The following is a 23527-nucleotide window of genomic DNA, read 5'->3' on the forward strand; positions in this document are numbered from 1 at the left end:
TCTAAGTACAGTGATGATTCCACTGAATGGTTTGACAGTAAGCCTGGCATCTTTGTCCAGGAGGTAGGTAGAAAGCCCCTTTTTTTCTCAGCAGAGAAAAACTATCAGTCCCAGCCAAAAAACAGCCTTTCTGGGTTTTAATATTTAATTCTTAAAACCTCCACCTCATCAACATCCCCTTTCAAGTCTCCTCTGAAATCATATCATTCCTCCCTTGTGTATACTTCTCTCTGCTATTATTTATTATTTAACACTTTGTGATGCAGTTTGTGCTGAAAATACTGCACAAAATGAATCTTTTCCGTACTTATTATTGCACCTAGAGACATTTAAGGTCCAGTCTGTCAAGCACTTAAGATTATGCAAGTTTCCCTGTTGATTTGATGGCTAAAAAGCTGCTTAAATATTTTGCATGATTAGTGCTATACATGTATGGAAATAATAACATCCAAAACCGATTTATTTTATGGGTTATTAATCCTGACCAAATATGGTACAAGCTTCTTGTTTTGCTGAGTTCCTAGGGTTTTCCTTAAGAATTCCCCTACAAAAAAGAAGCCCGAAGGATTTAGGCTAGAACCTGACATCTGTGGGATTCAGGTCCATGAGATCAGAACTCAACCCTAAGTGACATGTGCTTGGGAAAAAGCAGGAGGGTGATCAAACCTTCTTGAAAAAAACCCATTTTTTATAGCACCAAGAGATTTTGGATCAGACCTATGGAACCCAGAACCCATAAATCATGCTATCCTTAATTAATTTTAAGTTACTTCAGTTGTTATGCTTTCTCTGCCAGTTAGTTGTATTAGCAGTGATTTTAGCTGTACCACATTTTATAATTCTAATAGTGAGCTAGAGTTGTTCTAGACTGGGGCACAAACCATTTTTACTAGACCTGTGGCAGTGTGCTTTAATGGCTTCATAGCATATATTTCTAAGAACACCTGCATGACCAAAATATAAACCCATTTGTTACAATAAATGGAAATAAAACTAGTTGAGAGAAATTAGTATTACACACAGTACTGAGGCACATTTTGGGTCATTGTGTGATTTTATGAAAGTTTTCACAATTAAATCAGTCAATAAGTGTCTTATTTATTTCAGGTATGCTGAACAAGTTGAGAAACATCAAAGATTTCCTGTTTTCACACCATGATCTTCCACTTTCAAGACTTCAAGAATTTCAAGACTTCTCTTTTTGACATTGCTTTAAGGTAAGTAATAATTGCCTACTTTTCTACAGATTTATCCCATAAGGAACGTTCTTTGCCTGTGAAATAACTGAGAGGATGAATGTTTCAACCTGAACCTACAGAATTCTGTTTACTCAAGTGCAAATCCATTTAATTAAGTGGAATTCTTACTTTAGGCACCAGCCATATGCAAAATTCTTCTTATATTTTCCCTCTAATTTCTTTGACTTGTTTTCACCAAGATGATGTGAATCAATGGCAATGCTTGTGGTTCAACTTTAACCTAGAAAATAGGCACCGTTCCTGGTAAATTCAGTAGCAATGTGTACTCATGTCACAGGGAAGCTGCATATACACTCATATTCTGTTTATGGAATTCTGTGTGGAATTGTATATAGAACTGATTCTTGCAGGGTTTTTTTTATGTAAATAAGAGAGTTTGAAAAAGAGTAAAATTAGGAGAGAAAGTCAGTGAGTTAACCTGAATGTTGAGGTGGGGGCAAATATGAAGAGTATAGAACAACTAGGCCATATGGAGCAATTGCAATTATCATGTTCAAAATTCTGTATTTCATTTTTATTTATAACAACAATGTTGGATGTAACCTTTGAGTATTTCCCTGGGAGAATAGTCCTGACAGAGAGAATAGTCCTTTGCAGAGCATTGAGTCAATGGAGCTTTCTAGCTAATTATAATTTCCCAAAAAATGCCCTTTAGCTCAATCATTATTATTAACAGACATTCCAAAGCTGCGAATATTTGTCAGAAAAAAGCAGCTAGACCTGACCTCAGGCAGTATTGATGTGAAAGTATTGTGTGTAATTTGTGATAAGAAGTGTCATGTGGAAATTGGAATGAAGCAGTCAACGTCTGTTTCCTTGGTAGTCACTTCCTCCTGTAGTGGGGTGTCTGGATGTAGATACAAAATGTTTTGTGGCTAGAGAACAGAAGAAGTGATGGTTCTTCTGTGCCAGATCAAGTGGCAGCAGGTTTGCAATCACTGTCTTTGAAAGAACAAGTCAGTGGTGGAAGATATCTGCTGGGCAGCACTAGGGAAGCTTGAGACCTGGAAGAAGTGTCTTAGCAGACATGAGTTAAAGAACTCTTTAAAGAAAGAGTTAAAGAAGTGTGTTTTACCAAGGAGGCTACAAGTGACATAATGTTTATGGATACTGAAAGAAAGTCCTATGACTCACAAATACTGTAAACACCCTGAATCACACAACACAGAAGTCTGGGGTTTTTTTAACAGCTCTACATTGTTGAATTTGCATAGATCAGAGAGCCCCATTAGCTTCTATCAAGTTCTGTCACTCCTGTATGAGCAGTGTCCTTCCCCAGAGGTATTAGGCTTGCTGGGTGGTTAAAATGCATTTGGTTTTAGTTACATAGCAAACACTTCATAAGCCTTTGCTCTTTTAACCAGTAACTGCAATCATTAGTGTATCAGTACAACAATGTGTGAAATCCCAAGCTGCATTGTGTTGACACTAAATACACTTCTGCTTTTATAAATAGTGAGCACACATCTTCCAACCAACCTTTCCCTTTTCATTAAAAAATATGCACAAACAGACTAGGACAGAAGCAGCTTGTTCTCATAACTTCATGGATTCATAGCAATTTTAACAAGAACATCTCACATTGAGCACTTCTTTGTTATTGTCATCAGGTCTCAAAAAATACACTTTGCATGTAGCAAAGGGATCACCCTCAAGAGATCTTAATGAGCCAAGAGGTGCTGCGTGAATGAAAAACCATGAGACACGTGGTTTTATGGCTTACTGAGGAGGAATATAATTTATTGCAATTCTATAATGTAGAAATTACCTTTATAACCTAATATTTTTCCTCTTCAGTCTTCTTGTAAAACCTAAACTGTAATAATTACGTGGGTTGGGTTTTAGGCAGGCAGTAACTGCAACCATATTTGGAGTGGACTTCATGAAATCCCAAGAGTTCTCGTAGCTTCAGCTTAATTCAAAGGAGATTAAGAAGATTCAGATAAATGTAGAGGGTAAACAGAGTACTTGCAAATAAACATACAAGAGCAAATACATGTATAGTGCAAATGTCTTCAGTATACAGCAGTGAGAAGAAAGTGCCAACAGGTCTAAAGCAGCTTCCAGCAGCGCAGCTGAAAAACGAGCTGTGCCCTCAGGTTTGCCTGTTGCACAGCTACTGCTCTGATCCTGAACAAGGAAAGCTGACAGCCAGTTTCTTTCTTTGGCAAAACTGATGTTACTTTTGAATTGCAGCAGTATTGCAAGTACCAGTGAACAAGGTATGTTTCTGCTTGTTACAACTTAGACTGACCTGGAATTTAGATCTGGAGTGATTGACCAGGTGTCTGAGGACTACTGCAGCTGACAAAGAAAGCTCTGCAGATCATTGCAACCTTGTGCCAACAAAATCTTTATCTTGTTAACAAAAAAAAAAAGGATAAAAAAGATAAATAAAAGCTACACAGGATCAAAAAACTTGGAACTGCTTTTGTATCTTTCCAAAAGCAAATCACCTTTGTTCCCATGAGTTCAACTTTTCAAGGCAGAAAGGAAGACTTTCCAAACAGGTCTAAAATAGCATTAAAAATTGTCAAGGTTAAAGTGAGTATAATAGGCTGTATATTGTGCCTGAGCATAGAGAAGCTGTGCTTAGATATAGAGCAGGACACATAGGAGAGAAAATTTTCTGATCATCTGCTGTTTGATTCTGGCATATGTTAGACCAGCTGAGGAGCAGATCTAACCAATACCTCTTCTAAAATTCCTCAGCAACTGAGATAAAGAGGTAGACAAGTTTAGACTACAGTGTGCATTCTTCAGGCCTCGAACGTCCATGGACAGAAGGCAGAACAAGAAGTCAAATCAATGAGTCAGTTAAAGTCTGCCAGTTTCAGCACTAATAACCCTCAAGGCCTATAGAAGTGAACAACTTGATCTTCACAGAAAGGTAAAGTTGCTGTGTTACTTAACTAACAAAATATTTTAGCCATCATATATTTTGCATGTCTTCCAAAATGTTCTGTCAAGCAACCAAAATCAAAAATTCTTACTGAAAATTGGACCTTTTTAGTGTGCTTCCCTGATAATAAGCTTTAATGATGTCTCCCTGTATCACTGTCACAACATGCCCATCAGGAGCTTGATGTATTTTGAGTCTTACATATAGTACTAATATATAGATGCAGGAACTTTCAGATTTATGAATAAGAAAATTTCTCTTGACAGTTCCATTTCTAAAGGATGCTAACTGTTAAAAAGATGTTCAGGATTTTAAAATGCTAAGTCACGAGACAGAGGAAATAAGTGGCACAAAGTAATTATGGTCAGAGTTCTGTGATACCTTTTTAATTCTCTGACACAGTTATCAGTGCCAGGTGATGCTGTCACCGGTTTTCAGGTGGCTGTCAGATTCACTTATGTGACTGTAGGCCTGGCCAAGAGGGTCAGATGTCAAGAAGATTAAACATCCAAAGACCAGCTCAGGATCTACTAAATTCAACAACTGTCTTCTCACTAATTTAAAATGGAAACTGCACTGCACTGAGTGATTTTGCTCAAGAGATGCTGAATAATCACAGCTTACATGAAACCACCAGATGTCTGAATGGTCAGTACATCTGAAACCGGGTCACATATTTGAAAGCCCAATAATGAATTCAGAAACTAAATTCAGGCCCATATGTTGGAAAGCTGTTGACGTGCACAAACACACACACAGGTTCCAGACCACTCTTTTAGGCAGATGGTAGCAACTGTCCCTTCTTGACTCCACTTGACAGCCAACTGTAAAGAGCAGCGCTAAAGCTGGCTCCAAAGGGATTTGCTCCTCTGTCCTTTAGCATGAAAGCCAGTGAGAAGAAATAACCCATCAACCAGGTATAATGACAGATGGGTCAAAAAGCCAGGAAGATTTCAAGGTGGAAGAGTAAATGCCATTCCTTATGTTTTCTTTCTAGACAGCATTCTGATAATGCTAACAGTATTCATCATTAATATTTCTGAGCACAATGCAACTCTGTTACACCTACATAAATGCAGTATCTATCTAGAACATCTGTCTAGGTACTCTGTTTTACTATCTTGAATGAAAAGGCATCAATCTAATTTCCTTGCTCTTTGCATAAAGCCAATATTAAACTGAAAATTTAATGCATAGAGTAACTAATGTGTAGCAGAACATTTTTAATAATATTTTGGTGGTTTTATAACATATATTTGCCTCGACTTTTTTATTATTGTGAAAGTGCAGTGATCCCACAGCTGGATAAATAATAGGAGAAATAAAAGGATTTTAACTGCATTGTGAAATGCACATCAGGGAGTCTTAAGAAGTGCTGCAAAAAGATGCTGACAGCAGATTCTTGTGGTATCTTTTTGTTCTAGTATTTACTTAAATCAGCAGATTATCTCTAACCTGCTAAATATAATCCAATGTTAATAAAATATTTAGGATATCTGTTCCCTAATACATATATTTTGGAGATTATTGCAGAGTACAATAAGGTTAAACACAGTTTTATCAGGAAACACTGGTATCTGAGAGTACAGCTTCAGAATGGATTGTTTAATCTGTAATCAATATAGGCAAGAAACTCAGAAGTAAAATGTAAAGAAGCTGTAAAAGGAATATTTCAGTGTAATATGGAAATAATATATATATATATGTATATATATACAAATATATATATACACACAGGCACATCTATAGGGGCATTTGTAACAGAATACTTGGTAAGAGGACAACTCACAATTTTCTTGGGTGTATGTGGTAATGAGTCTGTCATTCACTCCCACACACCTGATAGAAAACTGGCCTTTTTGAAGGCAATTTTGTAATTTCTGTAAACCTTGAACCCTTAAATAGGATTTTCCAGTTTAACAAATTCTCCCTGTGAATTTAGGGATTGATCTTCTTTAAAAAGAAAAAATAACAAAATTTAAAAGGAAATTGCTCATCATTTCTATGCAAACTAGAACAGTTGACATGAGCCTTGATAATATGATTAAGAAAGACATAATTTAGATGGCTGAACAATAGGATCATTTTCCTACATAAACAATGCAAATATTTCAACACATAAAATGACCATAAATGAAAAAGAGCAGATATCTCATAATACCCAATTATCTCACTTGTTTTTGTCATAATGTTTAGCTCAAGTTAACAAAAAAAAAAAAGAAAACACTAAAACACTTGCACAGCAAGATCAGAAATAGATCCTCCATGTAAAGCCTCAGCCTGGGTCCAGTTTTCAAATTTTTTGTCTCATTGCACAGGATGTTTTTAGTATTAGGTCTGTTGACTATCTAATTATTGATAGCTGTATGCAATGGAGTGAAGACTTCACTCTAAGGAACAAGATTTTATAAGTTTATTCTCATTGAGATGTTCTTTATAATATGTAACATTTTATTTCTTTCAATGGGGTAATTTTATAATGCTAGTGTTCTTCATAATGAAAGCAAACCCAAAATCTATCATTAAAGGCAATAGGAAAAAAAAATCCAGGAAAAGTCAAAGACAAAAATACCAAGGCTAGAGTCTGATGCTTTTTATGTGAGAAAATGTAGAAATATCTAAGGAAATAATATTTCCACTAACAATACTGGAGCTTTAAGCTCCAGCACATCTGCTGTACATTCCTGAAAATGTATTCAGCCAGCTCTCAGGTGTCTCTGTGCATCAATCCATGGAAGCCCAAGGGAGGCACGTTCTGCTGGCACAGGCATGAGGAGAGCTCTGGCACACACTCAGGGAGGCTGCCTGCACTGCTGGGGAAAGCAGGGCAAATCAGCAGGGTATTCAACAACTCTTGTTTCCTCCATCCATCCTAAGCATCTTCTCTGTGCTCTGTGTAAAAGGATGAGGGCTCCTTCTCACTCCCTTTGTGACCCTTCTGGAGCTGGAATTTTCTGGAGCAAGGGAAGAGTCATCTCTATACCATGTACAGAGATAATTTTCCTGGCAACTGACATACAGCTATGGAGTTGAATCCCTGAGGAATCTCAGCTCCTTAAGAACAAAATCTAAAATCCCTTATTTTCACCTGCTTGTTCAATAATCATAGCAATAGCAACAACCACAAAGCCATCCCTCCTAGGACTCAAGGAAAAACTACAGATCCTTTACAGTGGCTACACTCAGAACTTGTAAAGGTGTTTTGATACCATGGTGATGAACACAGAATAAATGCCAAGACAGGCAATGGATCCAGCTGGCACCTCTCCCTCCTCCCCCACACATCATGGTGTTCACCACAACAAGTTTATGATTTTGTCCTAAAAATCTGTTAAGTCCTGTTGGTCTTTATGAATTTACTTGCAGAAATCACAAAATGCTCTCTTCCCTTTGATTTAGTCTAGACTATATGAGAGGTGCATGATTTTTTTTTTCAGAAATGACACCCATATCATATATCATTCTCTTGAAAAAAAAACCTCCTCTAAAACCCTAGCTGATAAATAAATGTGAATACTTCTTCTTGGAAAAAAAAAAAATTATATACCTGTCTTCTCAGTCAGTTTAGGAAAGTTTTACCCAGGATGGTATTATTATATTTGTTCAGGTCAGATTTATTGTTCAAAAGCTCAGAAAGTCCTCTAACTTCTACCTTGTAATTTTTCTGTTTACATTGGATTTATTTAAGGATGAAGGGGTTTGATTTTTTTATTTAGAAGATGAGATAAATACTGGCTAGACTAGGTTATGTAAGAACCCAGAAATATAACAATTCTCTTTTCTTACAGGAAAAGTGTGAAAAATAATAGCAGTCTCATTGATTCACTACATCTTTCTTGAGATATTTACTAACTCTAAGTTTTAAATAGTAAACACTGCTATTTTAAATTTATGGTTTATTCCAGTTGCACACTACAAGGATGCCATTGTGCTTGACACTACTTTGTGTCCTTGCTGGCAGCTTCATTAGAAGTCAAAGGCTGAGTGGGTATGGACAAGGTGTAAATCTTTCAGCGGCAGAGTGTTCTTAGGACTAAATAGAAGAAATGTTGTTGCAAGGAATGCAGACATTTATAAACCAAGGTTTATAAATCTGTTATGGAGTGTATTAAAATTAAAAATTAAACATTTTTCACTGAGAAATTAATTTTGAAAGTACTTTAGCTACCGAAAAATTTTATCTGTTTATATACCTGGATGCTTCCAAAACAGTTACATTTCAAAAGATGAAGCACTACGTACTGGGAGAATATTAAGAGATGAAGTTCTATGGATTTAAATGAGACCAGGGCTCCTTTTAGCCAGGATGAATTTCACTCTTTATTTGCTTGAGTTGCAGAAATTTGATTAACCAAAGTTTATCCAGAAGAAAATTAGTGCTGAAGTGTGAAAATCAGAGCATTGAGACTACTATCATAGCCCTATGCTGGCTTTTTTTATCCAAAGAGTCCAATTAAGCAAACCTGGCAGAAACCTTCAAAGTAAGTGTCCTCTGCTGGTTGCTAGTAAAGAATTGATCTCTCTTTTTTGAGAGAAACAGTACCTGTTTGCCCAATGAGGAGCTGAAGGAGAAAAATGGAGTGTAATACCAGAACTACACAGACTTCTTCTGGCTCTGGAGACCAAGAGAAAAGACTGGAAATTCTAGTACCAGTCTGCTTATAATATAATTATTTCTGGCTGATAGCAAGGTAACAGATGCTTCTTCAGGTCAGGGCTTCCCAACCTGCTCCTAGGCAACCTTTCCATCCTTGTTCACACTAGCTGGACTTCAATTATTGTGCCACATCAAGGGCACAAACAGCCCAGGTGCAGATCTCTCAAGCCTTTAAAATGCACAGTGGGAGGATCTCTTAATCTTTTAAAATGCACTACAGTTTAACAATACTGGCTTACAAAATTGCACCTGCACAGGAAAGAAATTTAGCCTTAAACAAAGAGTTTGTTCAGCCCCCAAAAACTTCGTTGGAGAAAGCTTAGGGCAAACAGAAGTTACAGTTTACCATAGTTTGCCTGAAAATAAATATGTAAATCAACCTGGTTTTCAGTTAAATTTGACCTTCTCTGGAGACAAATTAGACTTGAAGGTTTTTAGAGAAGCAAGTGGAATATTTTCTTTCCCACCTGCCTTTTCCAGCAAGGAATGCAATGATCTCCATCTAGGTAAGCTTGGAAGTATAATAATGACTGATCTTCTGCTAGAAGCTCAGCGGTACCAAATTCTCACCAGTTCAGAATTATTTAATACTTTTTGCAGAAATTATCATAGTTAAGACTAGATTAGATTAGAATTGCTTGAGAACTGCTAGTTTAAAAGGAACAGTCATAAATATTGTAGTGAAGTGCAACTTGTTGATACAGTATTACATCACATTTTGTACTTCAAATAGGCATAGTAAGATCTTCTCCCATTGAATCCAATTCATCAATCACAGGGTTTTTTTATATTGTATACATATTTTGTGTATATATACATAGATATGCTTTTTCCCCAATGTCAGTTGCTCTGTTCCAAATGTCTTGTATTTTTTTCCATAGGGCTTGTATTGGAGAATAAACTGAAGTGCAGATTCAGACACATTATTTTATATTCTTCTTAGCATGCTGAGCTCTTGAGATGTTTAGAAATATTGTGGAACTGCAAAAAAGACACAGTCAATTAATTCCTTCATTTGAATAATTAAACATTTTAAATACTCCCTCCATACCTTATGTTCAGCTCTAGATCTATTATTAATAGTAGCTTGTACTGTACGCTGCAGGACACTGTTAGGCACATGATTCCTAGAACCTGGGGAGGAGAACATTTCCTGGCACTATGAATTTACCTACCCAATGACAAAGTTGTCTTGTTCTAATTCAAACATGTTTCATACCATAGTAATTACTCCATATGAATGTTGTGCTTTCATTTTAATGAAAAATTCAGCACAGTTAATTATCCCAAAAAAATTGTTATGGTTGATGAATCCATCCAATTGCATTCAACAAAAATGCTAATCACACTTCACTGTTTTTGAGCTGTTTGTGGTTTACCACTCATTCCAGTGCCATGGTCTGTTAAGTAAGTCCAGGGGATAAATTCATGACCACAGGTTTGTGGCCAGACTTTGTTGTCAGGTGGGTGTTGTCAGGATGTCATGGCTAGAGAGGGTTTGTTCCATCTCTGTGGTGAGGACATCCCTACAGACACACAGCCTCCGTGTCCATACTCAGTGGATTGGCATTGTGCCATTGTGCCATTGTGCCACTCTGGGACATTGCAGTATCCACCAGGCTTTTTGAATGAGTGACTATGCTTCATAGCAGGAAGGTTTCAGTTCCACCCAATTTTAAAGCTAGAAATGGGTGGCACAGTTCATTCTGCAAGGACACTGGGTTTGTTTGCCACAGAGTACATTTGGAAGGGTTGGATGTAGCACCTTCTCATTGGTAGCTGACTGTTGTACACAGACTTCTGCAATTCCTGCTGTGTATTCCTGCAACCAACTGGCAACATCAAAATGATCTTTAAGGGTTCCAAGTAATGTGCAGAAGAGGCACTTGAGTTAATTTCTATATTTTGCCTGATGTACAGGGGACATATCTTTATGGTGATCATCCTTCAGCAAATGTAGGAATGGATCAATAAGACCAAGCAATATTTCCATGAATAAAATTTTATTTCTCCTTGTTTCAAAACCAGAAGAAATTCAAAGAGTGGGAAAGCCACTTTTCTAGTGTCAATTAGTCCAGGTTTTTATGCTTGGACATTGGACTCTGTTACATTTGTAACAGAGATTTGAAAACTACTGGAGCATTAAAAATTTGAAAGAACACTCTGGGAATACAGACAGTGTTTGCTGTCGTTGACTTAGTTGTTATGAATAAGTACAACTGGAAAGAATCTGAAAAAACTCATTGCAAACATGGGGAAGGAGTCTGGTAGCTGAAGTTAAGGGTAGTACAAAACAGGTGGATTACATTTGCCTTGTGGGACATGCAATCTTGTCCTCATCTATAATTAATTTTAAAAGTAGAAGCTTTGTGGTGCATGTTATGTCTTCACTCATAAATCAGCCTCTGTGTGCCTCTACCTGTGTCCAAATTTTCTGTTATTTCTTTTTACCCAAGGCCTGTAAAACACCTACAGATCTTTAGACTAGGAATCTGAGGGAAGTGGTAAATGTAATTTATTGCTGAGATAATACTGTTGAAAAATGGATCCTTCTGGTTATCTAATATAATCATTAATGGGAAAAGAAAGGTCCTTTCTTTTCTGAGAATTCTGAGAAACAAAAGTGCTAGGCACAGCTGAAGGAGAGTCCACACTGAAACCTAAAAAAAAATCAAGTACTATTTAATTTCCAAATCACATTTCCTACAAATTAAAATAAGGGGTTTGTAATAGCGATAATTACCTATTCAGCATCCTTCATCAGTCTCTGAACTCATTTTCTTCAGTCATTACTTGAGTGAAAAATAATTAAATGGGTCATTTATGGTTTAAATTAATCTGTGCTTTTCCTGGAGTACCTCCTTTGTTCACCTCCAGCTTTAATTACTGAAAAACATTTTGTTTTATAGAAATCTGTGGCAAAATAGATGCATCCTTCATAGTCATCCTATTTCAGGATGTACAGTGACTGCTATATTAGTGACATCACAGATGGTAAAGTCAATTTTAAGATCTACTTCACATGCAAAACCTGGCACACAATATGAGTGAATACTAATGTGTAGAAGAGTTCTAGGAAGAGTTTAGCAAACATAAATCATTCTCCAAAGCAGCAAAGATTCTCTGATCCACCTATGCAATTTATTAGGCTGCATTTTGAGGGGAGAGTAGCAGCAGAGTGGGACTCAGGAAGTCCAATCAACAAGAGGATTTATGTGCCTGATTGATGTACAACTACCTTTTCCACTTCAGAAAACCCAAGTGGAACCTTGTCCACGTAGATAGACATTTCTGTGGTGTCAAACTTCCCTCTGTAGCAGAAGCTGCATCTTTGCAAAGTGGTATGACAATGGGTTCTCTTTCAGAGCTTTTTGTAGTCACACTTTTTTCTTCTCAAAGTCATCTGATGTCACTGTCTATCTCTTTATATCCAGTTTGTTATATCCAGTCAGATGGTGATGTACATGTGTTTCTGAGAAATATTTTTGGTTAAAATTTAGGTGAACAAAAAAAATGACATTTCTCTGAAAGAGAAATGAAATCTCTTTACAGAAGGAAAGAAAAAGGAGGTTATCAGTTTTTTCAAAACACCCAAATTGCTTGTATGTCACCTGTAATGTAAAAATGTTTTCTAGTTTCTAGTTTTTCTAGTCTGAAAAAAATATGCTTTGAGCAAGGAAACAAAGAGATTCATCCAGTACATTTGCAACACATTTTGGATTAACCAATGTAACAGGGAAAGACCAATGCCCTTGTTCTATGCCTAGCTGAAAAATATCAAAGTGCTCTGATTGTCTATTGAATTTTAATACTTGAAAGATTGCTGCTTCTTTGGGGTTTTTTTGACAGAAATAGCAACTGTGGTTAATGATCACCAGGGCTTTTAATTTTTTTATAATAATATGTCATTTATCAGCAAAGAAGGAGAAAGGACTCTCAAGAGTCATGCATATAGATACATAAACTAAATACTAGTTTTTCTTTCAGTTTTCTGGTTTTGCTTGTACATTAATGGAAAATCTATTTGTTTAAAATAAGAAAAGTCCAACAAGTCTGAATTTGAGACCAAGTTGTGAAATAAAAGGTTTTAAACCTAGATTTTCTTTTTAGACCAAGTCAAATAGCATATACCTGAAACCTGCAGTACTCTAAAAACATACAGATATATGTGGATATATATAAAAAATAGTTTCTTCAAATCTATTTATATTCCTAATTCCCTTCCATTTGTGACTGGACAGGATGAGCAGCAGGAATCACAAACTTTAGATAGTGGTCAAATGCTGCCTAAATCTGATGGCAAAAATTCTGGAGAGCAGTTAAGCCAGAAAGTTCTTATTGTTCAGGATGAAGTGGCAGTCAATCACAAATATTCTACATAATTTTGGAAATGGACACTTCAATTAAAACCTTGATATTTTTTTTTTTCACTCAGCTCAAGCCCTGCTGGAGTCCTATGCAATTTTTATGTGTATAGCAGTTTCAATACAAACTCATAAGCCAAATATCCATGACTTTTCAGGAGCAGACACTGAATGTGCCAAAGATATGCACCAGATCAAATAATTCCTCCTAGTCTGGCTCTCTCATTCCCTGGAGTCTTTACTAATCAGGAATTTCAAATCTGCTGGTAGCCCAGGTCTCAATCATTCAGTGAAAGGTGCAAGTTCTCAGTGTACCTGAAAATGAAATCTCAGGACACGGAATTCTAAAATCAGAGGCACCCTGAATAAAGTAGAACTCTTGAATATTTGGGAGGACAGAAAATTAAAAAGACATCTTAAAAAATGAGCAATAGCTCTAGATAGAACCTGTATCTGTGTCAGAAATTGGAATTCAGTGTGCAAAACAAATTGAGTTAAATAGTGTGTTTAACTCATTACATCAACTTTTATATCTCTCATAGTTACAGTGATTCAAGGAATATATTACAGGTTTCTTGAACAAATGGAGCCTGCCCACACTAAATGAGTCAGATAAAAACCAATTACATAGTGGATTTTTAGCTGTGGAAATGATCAATGTCATCATTGTTCCCCTCCTAGCAACAAAATATTGGTCCTGGTCAACCAATCCCTTTCAGCTGGCTTGTGCAAAGCATTTTTAATATTTTTGATATTATTTTATGGGCTCTTTGAAAATGGAAGGCCATTTGGTATCAAGGCCAAATATTAACAGAGCCTTTTTTTAACATTGCTAACACTCTTCAGTGCAGTAATTAATTTTTACTGTAGTAATTCATTTTTGTTTGTATTGAATATCAGACCTTATGTTTTATCGTATTCTGTAATGTTTTAGGCTCAGATTGCTAAATTTACTTCTAATAGTGTAGCCATCCTGGAGTCTCAGCAATGCAGCAGGACAGAGGAGTGTACTCATAAGAGACACTACTGTAAGTTTTCAGAACTTCCTGATTTTTATCCATTTGCTGTTCTTGGGGAAGGAGAGGAGCTGTATCCTATGCCAAACCTTCCAAAATGTTGCATCTGCTATCAGTGCTGATCTGTTCAAGGACTTAGAGGGAGAAGAGATTCTTAAAAAACAGACAATACATTGTATGTGCTATTTCTTTTTAGCATGAGTAAATCCAAATTCTTTCTAAACAAATACAATTATATGTAATTTTATCATGAGGTTTTATCAATTTCCATTATTTTCTCCAACTTATCCCTCAAGGACTCATATATATCAGCAGGCACTGAAAACAGATGTTGATATTGCTGTGTGTATTGTTTACACCTCCAACTTTCATTGGATTCCCTGAATTCCAGATGGCACATAGTCATTCTATTCTATATATAAGATTAAAATGGTTTAGTTTCAAATCTGCATATCTGTCTGTGCATTGTAATTTCAATTCCAATGTTTAGACCAACCTTGTTATATCCTTTTCACCTTTTGTACTCTTCCAGTTTTGTTCTTTGTCATCCTGTCATTTGCTGAGATTAGAAAAAGGATTCTCATTCTTCAACCACTGCCTTGACTATTTTGCTCTTTATTTCAATTTTTCAATAGAGATGGTAAATTTTAGAATAATTTATTTGTTTTATTAGTACTTTATTTAGGTTTCTCAAGGTGCATACAGTCTTTCTTTAAACTGCAGTAAAAAATAAGGTAGAATGTCTGTTACTGGATTTTTCAGAACTTCCAAGAGCTGTAGGTCTTGGTTGGCAGCATGATCTAAAACACACTCAAGTAAGTCTTACAAGATCTGGACTCCACAGATCTGCACTATTCTATTCACAGCCCTTACTAAGCTAAATCTTACATAAGAATTTTATTTTCAATGCCTGCATTTTCCACTTTTAATCTCTTATTTTCAATATACTGCATGCCCTCCCAGAATGGTACATTTCCCTCTGTATGTTCACACTAACTCCATAAAATTAGTAAAACTCTCAATTTATACTCTATATATAAGAGGAGACACGTGCTACTGTAAATTATTTATTCAGTGCCATTATATTCATGACACTTTGTATAACAAATCAAGTCCTATGACAAAATTCTGATGCTTTATCTAGGCCCCATCTGGAATGAGTCCATGAAAGTCTATAATTAAACCAACATAGATCAGTAGTAACTTTGAACAACTTAGTCATAGTAAAATGAGTTTAGCTGTATAGCATTTGGTCCATGAGCTTGGCTTCAAAAATGCATACTTCAAATTTGGCAGAGTAAAGGAAGCAGGAGAGAGCTGAAATCCCCCTCCTGCATACACAGTCCTGATTCTCAGTTCTCATGTTTATAAGCAAATGTTCCTTTATTTCTGCAGATGAAAACACTTCTGCACTCAGGCTGTAAAATCACAATAAAATGTGTTTAAATTACAAAACTAAAATTTCTCGTGGCCTCCTCATTACTGTAAGTAATGCTCAAGGTGATCTAAGATCAAAGGATTCCATTTGAAGAGGAGGCAACATAGGCAGGCTGCACACTCACCATCATCACCTAGAAAGAGCTCATCCAGGATCCATCCTGCAAAGACATCAAATATAACAGAATACAAGTACTGACAACAGAATTTTGTAGAGGAGAGCACCCTATACATGTCTAGAAAAAAAGAGCTGTGAAATTCCAGACTTAGATAAATCTAGAAGATCTTACAATCCCCATCTCTGCCAGGTCTGATTCAATCTTTCAGACATCCATAACTTGACAAGAAACATGGTTGCCTTTAGCAACACATCCAGGTTAAGTAAGACAAAGGTAATTCAGGTGCTGATCACAATCTCATGTCCTCGTGCTCCAGAGCTACACTATGCTGCCTTGCCAAAACAATCTACATTCTTTGGCCTGATCTTGATATTATTTCACATGCAAAATTAATTCTGACTTTAGCTGAAGTCATGCAGTAGTCATATATTCTGGTTTATAGCTGCTCAGCCCTATTAAGCAAATGAGAAGAAAATGGAAAAGAAATAGAAAAGGTAGAAAAAAAATTCTTTGCATGACTGAGCCAACTGCTCTTATATTAGCACGAGCAGTTCTACCACGAGACTGTGATCACCCCTTCCTATGATGGTGTTGGGATATTTAGATAGGCTACACCTGAGACTTAAAAATGCACTTTAGTTTTTATTAGCTTAATATACCACATGCTGCCTCATAAAGAGGGGAATTGACAAAAACTGCTTAATAAAAAAGACTTCCCCTAGCGCTTCCATCTAATGATCTTTAAGCAGTTTACAAGTAGGACTGAAGAAGCTGGTTTTATTTGTGGATAATAATACCCACATTTTACAGATGGAAAAGCCATCTAGCCATAGGAATGCATTTTAGTTGACAATATTAACCTTACCTAACACATTGCTGCAGTTTTCACAAAATGAATAGAGGCACTCAGAACTCTGCATGTTGCGCCGCACAGAATAATGGGGTCCCAGCTGTTCAACTGGGAAACTGCAACCGTATTGTTGTTCCTGGATGGCTGGGTCAAAAAGGAATTCTAGGTCAGAAGAGATGAAGAAAACATTGCCTTGTAAGGGTCACCCATTTATTTCAGTCATCACCTCACTGTGTAGCTTGGTTCTGACAGGGGCATGAACTGCGTGGGCCCGGCTCCGTGCCCTCCACTGTGCCCACAGCCATGGGCAGGGCAGGTGGAGCTTGGAGCACCGGAGCAGGGAGACACTGGGGCTTTGCTTTTTCTACATAACTTCTCTTTTCTTTTTCAGAGAGTAGTTGCAGGTGATACCCAAATGCGGGAGCACATTTAAACACTGAGGAAACCTGATGAGAATAACCCATTAAGGAACAAAGGAAGGTTGCCAGTGCTTTTACACAAGGGGTTACTTCGGTTCGCAGGTTAGGAACAAGCTGAATATGATGTAAACTATTACTTTATTATAATTTATTTAAAAGCCAGCGCATCTTCAAGGCAGGTTCCACCCTAAGCCGCCCCCACACATGGCGGTGCCAGGAGCCGCACCGCAGCCCCCCGTCTGCTCCCAGGGCTATCCCAGGGCTCGCCCCAGAACCGCCTGAGCCCCGCTTCCCGCGGCTCCCCTCACGCCAGGCCCCGGAGCCTCCAGCGCGGCCACAGCGCCCGGGCCCGCGGGGCGTCCCCGGTGCGTCCCGGGGCCTCCCGCCCGCGCCAGGCGCCGCCCCCGGCGGAGGCGGTGCCGCCCCCTCGGCGGCCGGGCCCGGCGGTGGCAGCGGCCGTGCGGGCCGGGGCGATGGCGGCGGCGGAGAGCGTGTTCCTGAGAGCCCGCGGCAGGACCCTGACCGCCTTCCGCCCAGGTACGGGGAGCGCCGGCCGAGCCGCGCCATCGCCCGCGGGCTCTTCCCTGCCGCCTTGCCAGGCGGGAGGGGCGTGCGGAGGGAGGCTCCGGGCTTCCCCGGCGGCGGGAGGAGCTGCCGCCCGGGAGAGGGAGGTGTGGAGCGCCGGGGCCTGGGCTATCTGCCGGCGAGCCCGTGGTGCCGAGCAGGGGACACGGGGGGCACCGGTGGCCGCAGCGCGGACGGACGCGGGGCTGTGGCCGCCCCGCTGCCCCCGCTGTGCCGGGGCGCCCCCAGGTTTGTCCCCGCGCTTTGGCTCCCGTGCAGACCCCAGCAGTGTCCAGCAGCGGATTGGTTTTAAAATGCTTGTCGGTGCTGCTGAACCGGGTCTCCACAGCCTATGAAGCTGTTGCTGCCAGCACTGCTGTCCTGTGTTTGTACCTGTAGGGGTGACATAACAGGTGACCGCTGGGTCACTGTAGGTGCCCGAACGAAAGGCAGCCGTGAGGTGGTTCACAGCTTGGTGAGAATGCTGCTTTCCCCGGGGGGCTCCGCCTCGCTCAGGTCAGCGGCACAGGTGCTCCCCTGGCCCTTCCCCGCCGTGCAGAAGCAGCACGGCGAGCCCTGGGCTGCAGCCAGCCAGGGCAGACGTGCTTCCACACCCGCCAGGTGGGTAAGGAGACGAGGCCGAGCCAAAGGCGGCAGCCGCCTGTCCCTGCTGGTTCTGGCTTGTGGCTGGACACAGAGGAGCGCATTTAGCACCTTAACATCTCAGTGAAAGCACCTGTAAAATTCTCCCAAGGGTGGAGGTTCTACAGTGTGCTGGGGTTTTTCAGGGACACAGCTGTGTTAAGAAATCATTTCTTAATGGTGGTCATGCATAGAGGGTCTTCTATTTTTCTGTACTTATGAATTTCAAATTATATTGGTTTGGTGAGGTCAGCAAGGCTATTTCATCCCATCAATTTTGCGGTCTTTTCTTGGGTTGCACTGGAAATATTTGGCTTTGCTTGTTGCCAAATAAAGAAAAATCACCAACTCAGAGCATGTGAAGTATATGTATACAGGCATTCTGGCAACCTATTAATTGCAGATGGTCTGGTTGGTTTGGAACAGAATGCCTAGCATTTGCTGAGGGGACAGATGGCAGACAAGCCATCCAGTTAAATCAACTATACAGTGAAATTTTGACAAAAGGAGTGTTCAACAGCAGTGTAAAAATTTCCGAGTAAAAGCTGTATCTAATTCCTTCTTAAAAATTTCCTTAAACATGGAAGAAAACATCATTTGGGAATCTCTTTTCCAGTTGTGCTTCTTTCTTCTGATGTGTCCTTGTTTGGAATTCTTTAAATATTCGTTAAGATTTTTCTTACCAGTTGGTTGCTTCTAATCTTGTTCAGGATTTGTTAGGCTATCATAGTCCTGCTACCATCTTCGGGTGCAATATTTTTTGTAAATAATTTACTTGGGTCTTTCTTAAGAGGCTAAAGTTCAACACAATGTTTTAATAACTAAATTATTAGGGAAAAAGAGAACCAAGGACTATTTAAACTGAGGCAAATTTTCATGCAGTTTAAGACAAAAATCAGTTGCTGTTTTATTGCTTTTCTCAATCTTAAGGTTTCACTCCTGTTAAACATGTATCTACATTTACTGCCACTGCTGTGGCTTGGCACACTGTTTCCTTTTACAGTTTGAAAGCCACTATTGAGAACTAAATTTCCTTCCTTTTTTCCTACAATTTCTGCAAAGTCCCTCTTCCCTACTGGTAAATTGTTCAGTCTGCTTTTACATAACATGGAGGTTGTACCTGTAACCTACTCTCCTCTGCCCTTGATGTGGGACATGTGCATGAGGAGCTTGAGGTGAGGGATTGAAATTATCCATATAATCAATGAGGCACAGTAGTAAACAGTGTCTAAATACCCTACCTGATTGGCAAGAGACCTTTGTATGGTTTGACTTTACTTTGTGAAATAAATTGTCTCTTTTATGCCCATGTGAAATTTTGCTTCAGCTGTCTACTCCTTCTATTAGTACTTGAGTGAAAAAAACAGGACCATATGTTTGGGTAAGTGCTGTCTTCACCACTTCTCTCCAGAAGTCAAGGAATTATTTGGTTTTTGGGTTTTTTTGGGTTTTTTTTTTGGTCCCAAGTATGTCAGTAGCATGCTGTGCAAAGAATTTCTGTGGAAGTGGTGGAACACTTTTTTCAAGTAACTAAACAAGTGATAGTTCTGTCAGTTTAACTGGTTGAGAAGTGTCTGTTTGAACCTGTCTTTTGCTAGTTTTAGTTGATGGTTCCACAACCTTTATGTGGAACAGGCAAATAACCAGTATTGCAACCTCACAGTCTCAGTTCCACATGTGATTTTGTGTTCCTTTGTCATGCCTCCCTCACCAATCTTGTACATACTCTCAAAGTTTATTCAATTACTTCTCATATTTTCATTTTGCTCTGTTCTCTATTCCTTTCCAATCTCTGATTTTCGGCCATTTTTGAATGTTGAGGTGATTCTTGGTAGCACTTGGTAAAAATCATATGAAGTTGGTGGTGTTTTCCCTATGTGCACTATGCTGCACCTTTTTGCACAAAGTTCATCCTTTTCTGAACACTCACTGCATAGGAAGTCTCTCCTCAGCTCTTCACAACCAGGCCTGATTTTCATGCTGTCAAATGGCTTAATTTTAGCAAATTCCACTTCCTCACTGTTCAGTTGCTGTGACAGATTGTTTTGTGTTGTTGAACAGGATATAGGTCCTAGTATAGATCCAGGTGGCATCTGGCTGTCTTGTCCACTTTTGTTTTTCTTACCAGTTTTCGGTGCATGCAAGGACTTCATTTTGTATTTCCAGACAGCTTGGCTTCCCTAAGAGTCTTTGGTGAGGAACTGTTAGATCCTCATGGAGATGGGATCAAGTGGATCTCCCTTGTCCCTGTAAAGCTGTTGATGACTCTTTCTGAAGAATCAGAAAACACAGGAGCTACTGTCTTGGCTAGTGCTTCCGTCACTTGTCTGTACAGATGCCACTTTTGTAGTCGGTTGTTACCAGAACCCCTTTAACTGTAGATGTAATAGTAGCCACCTCCCTGTTCCTTTGGTGCAAGGGCAGGTTTAAGGATAACTCCCCAGAAGTTCAGTGGTTTTCACTTTTGAGGAGTTCTATGGATGCCACCCAATCTGAGTGCTTTGTTAGTGCCTGTGTCTATTTGTTGAATCATTTACTGGTATTTTGATTTGAAACACACCTGATGTGCTGTCTCTCAGGAGGAGCCATCACATCAGATCTTCACAAGTGGATGCATGTGGATACAAAAATGTACCTTGTTTTTCTTCTTTTCAGCCTTTCTTTTTGGGTGCATCTTGCATGTCTGGAACATCTGTTAACCTTAGTGACTGTATGGCAGACTACCTGCTCCTAATTCCTGTACAAAGTGCTTTATTAATTCTCAGTTTTATCCTGTTTTCAGTTCTTCACTTTTTTTAGCTAGACTTCTTGGACTTCAGTATCAAACCTTTCAGTGTATAAAATCTTTCCTGTTTTTTTTTTTTTATTTGAATGCTTCAGCTTTTCAAAGGACATTGACCTGCTCTTACCAGCCTCCTTGTCACTGTTACTTAAGTAGTTTAGACAGTCTGGATTCTTTTTGGTCTTTCTAAAGTCCTTAGTAAATGCTGTGCATATGGTCTGAGCCTCTGGGATAGTGTGTTTGAATAGTTTCCATGCTGCCTTCAAGGATTTTTGCACTTTTTAAAAGCATCATAATTATATATAATTCGCCTTCCTTTGAAATTAAATACAACCGCAGTTGATTTCTTGCTTTCAGAAGAGTGTTAGATCTTGGCACATTTTGATTACTGTTCTAGAGCTCTTCAACAGTAATATTTTTGAGCACTGATCAGAACTGCTTCCCAGCTTGCATATTCCATTCCCAGTACTGTCTCCAACTCTCATATGGATTAGGGAAATTTTTACGTGGGTTTTGAGAAACTTTCTGTGACTTCACCTTGTCATTATGCAAGCCACCCCCCCTTCACACCTACAGTTCTGGGCTGTAAAGTTTTTGTAATGAGTTTACATGTTAAATTTGGGGGTGGGCATAAGGCATGACTAGAATTTAGCTTCTGTAGCCCTCAGTACAAATAAACTGTGTCTGAGAGGGCATTTCTTACCTTGATAGTTATCTAAGAAGTTTAAAAGTATGTCTTTTGGTAACAGTAGCACTGTCTCTTTTTTTGAGAAGCCATATTCTGTCATTTAGTGTTTCTACTGACAGTATTTTTGTAGTGCATAATTTCTAGAATAATTACTCTTTGAAAAGTTTTTTTTTTTCTCTCTGAAAATGTATTTTAATACCTGTTTTGAAGGGTTTTTTTTCCCCTGGTACTTATAATGGCATAATTCATGACAAGTTGCCTCGGTCATTCAACAGAACCTTCAGTAGTCATATCTTTGGTAGACTTCCAGGTACACATGGAAAAAAATAGCTGAAAGACTTGCACATTTCTTTAGACTGAAATCTTTGGTATTTAGGCATACAAAAATAATGAGTTTTCTAAGCCACATCTATTGATAATATTTTAATATATATATTGTTGGTATATTATTGTTAATATATAACAAGGAATTATTAAAAATATAGCACAATTCCTTTATTGGTTTCAAGCTATTTCAGGACTGAGAGTAATGGAAACAAATTGTTGCTGTTTGTGTTGTCTGTGATGTATACATTCGGACTTCACTTAAGAGATTCCATTTTTCTTCCTGCATAGACCTTCTTTGGAAAACCAAGGTTGTGCTTCCTTTCCAGTTTTACCCAGAAAAAGAATCACAGGCACACTTTTGTAGGCAGAGACAACTCAGGGCAGGGAACCATGTCCCTGTGTCTGCTGTGCTCTGATTTTCAGATATTGATTCTCCTGTCAAACCCAACATGACAGTGAGGCCATTTTCATATTTGTTAGTGCCCATGATGGACTGAGCAGGCACTGGAGATGTGTCCATGTCCAAACTGCTCTGACACAGTAGTGTCTAAAGAGAGATTATGGACAGGAGTAACTTTCTGTAACTGATTTGTTTCCATTAAATTCTGCAGAGTGTAGAGGAAGAAGAACACCAATATACTGTTGAACCCAACCAATGTACTTATAAAAAATCCCACCAGGGGAATGCTGGAAATCCCACCAGGATGCACAATCCTGTGTGCCTGTCAGAGGCCAGTGGTTTTTGTGAGCAATCTCAATAGATGTGTTGGTGATCCTTGGAGATGGGGAGAGAAAAGAGATGTGAAACTAGGAAAAGCAAAAGGGGAGGAAATGAAGGCACAGCAAGAGATTAGCTATTGTCCTTTAGAAGTTGGGAGATTGGGCTGAAACCCCACTTAAGTCCTTGAAGTGTCTTTTTGCCTGTGATCACAATACATGGCTGAGGTTTTCTTTGCTGAGCTGCTGCTGACTTCTTTGGTCCTTCACAGAACTAATCCTTAGATAAAATTAGAAGCTGACACTGTTTTTCAGCCAATGCTACTAAAAATACATTGCATTGATCTTCTGTCTGTACTTTGGCATTCATGGGAGCAGAATAAGAGTAGGAAGCTACTGAAACTGAGGCATAACAACATGTTCAGAAGTTGGACCTCTTCTGTGGCCATCAGCTGTGCTTTTAAGGAGGTCTGGAACCAAAACTGATTTGAAATAGAAGTTTTCTGTTGCTTGGTGTGTAAGAGCAATGTCCACAGACATTGTTTGTCCTTCAGAAATGGAAGCCATATGTACCTCAGTTATCAGAGAAGTCTCAGCTTTGTTCTGCATTTGTATTTTCTTATGGTAAGTTCTGAGAATCACAAACAGCTTCAATGTCTGTAGGGATGAAGAACCAATTTCCAGGCATTCTCAGCTTCATTCAATTTTGTGATGGGAGCAAGAGGACAGAAAAAATTATTAATTGAATCCTAATCTTCTATTGCTTTACCTAGCATGCACTTCA

At 38.8% G+C, this 23527-nt stretch overlaps 1 protein-coding gene across 2 annotated transcripts in view; it reads left to right on the top strand.

Moving 5' to 3' along the window:
- The first annotated feature begins 1110 nt into the window (after positions 1-1110).
- Positions 1111-23527, top strand: part of CPPED1 (calcineurin like phosphoesterase domain containing 1) — a 56545-nt gene continuing 34128 nt past the window's right edge. The window contains exon 1 of one of the 2 annotated variants that reach the window (XM_066560652.1): positions 1111-1217. Coding sequence is in view for 1 of the 2 variants with exons in the window: in XM_066560651.1 (XP_066416748.1) it covers positions 17497-17560 (64 nt within the window). In the remaining variant the exon portion in view is untranslated. Of the gene's footprint in view, positions 1218-17428; positions 17561-23527 lie in introns of those variants that run through there. The other variant, XM_066560651.1, reaches the window with a different exon arrangement.

The sequence above is a fragment of the Molothrus aeneus genome, chromosome 16, assembly GCF_037042795.1.
Source record: "Molothrus aeneus isolate 106 chromosome 16, BPBGC_Maene_1.0, whole genome shotgun sequence".
Taxonomy (NCBI): domain Eukaryota; kingdom Metazoa; phylum Chordata; class Aves; order Passeriformes; family Icteridae; genus Molothrus; species Molothrus aeneus.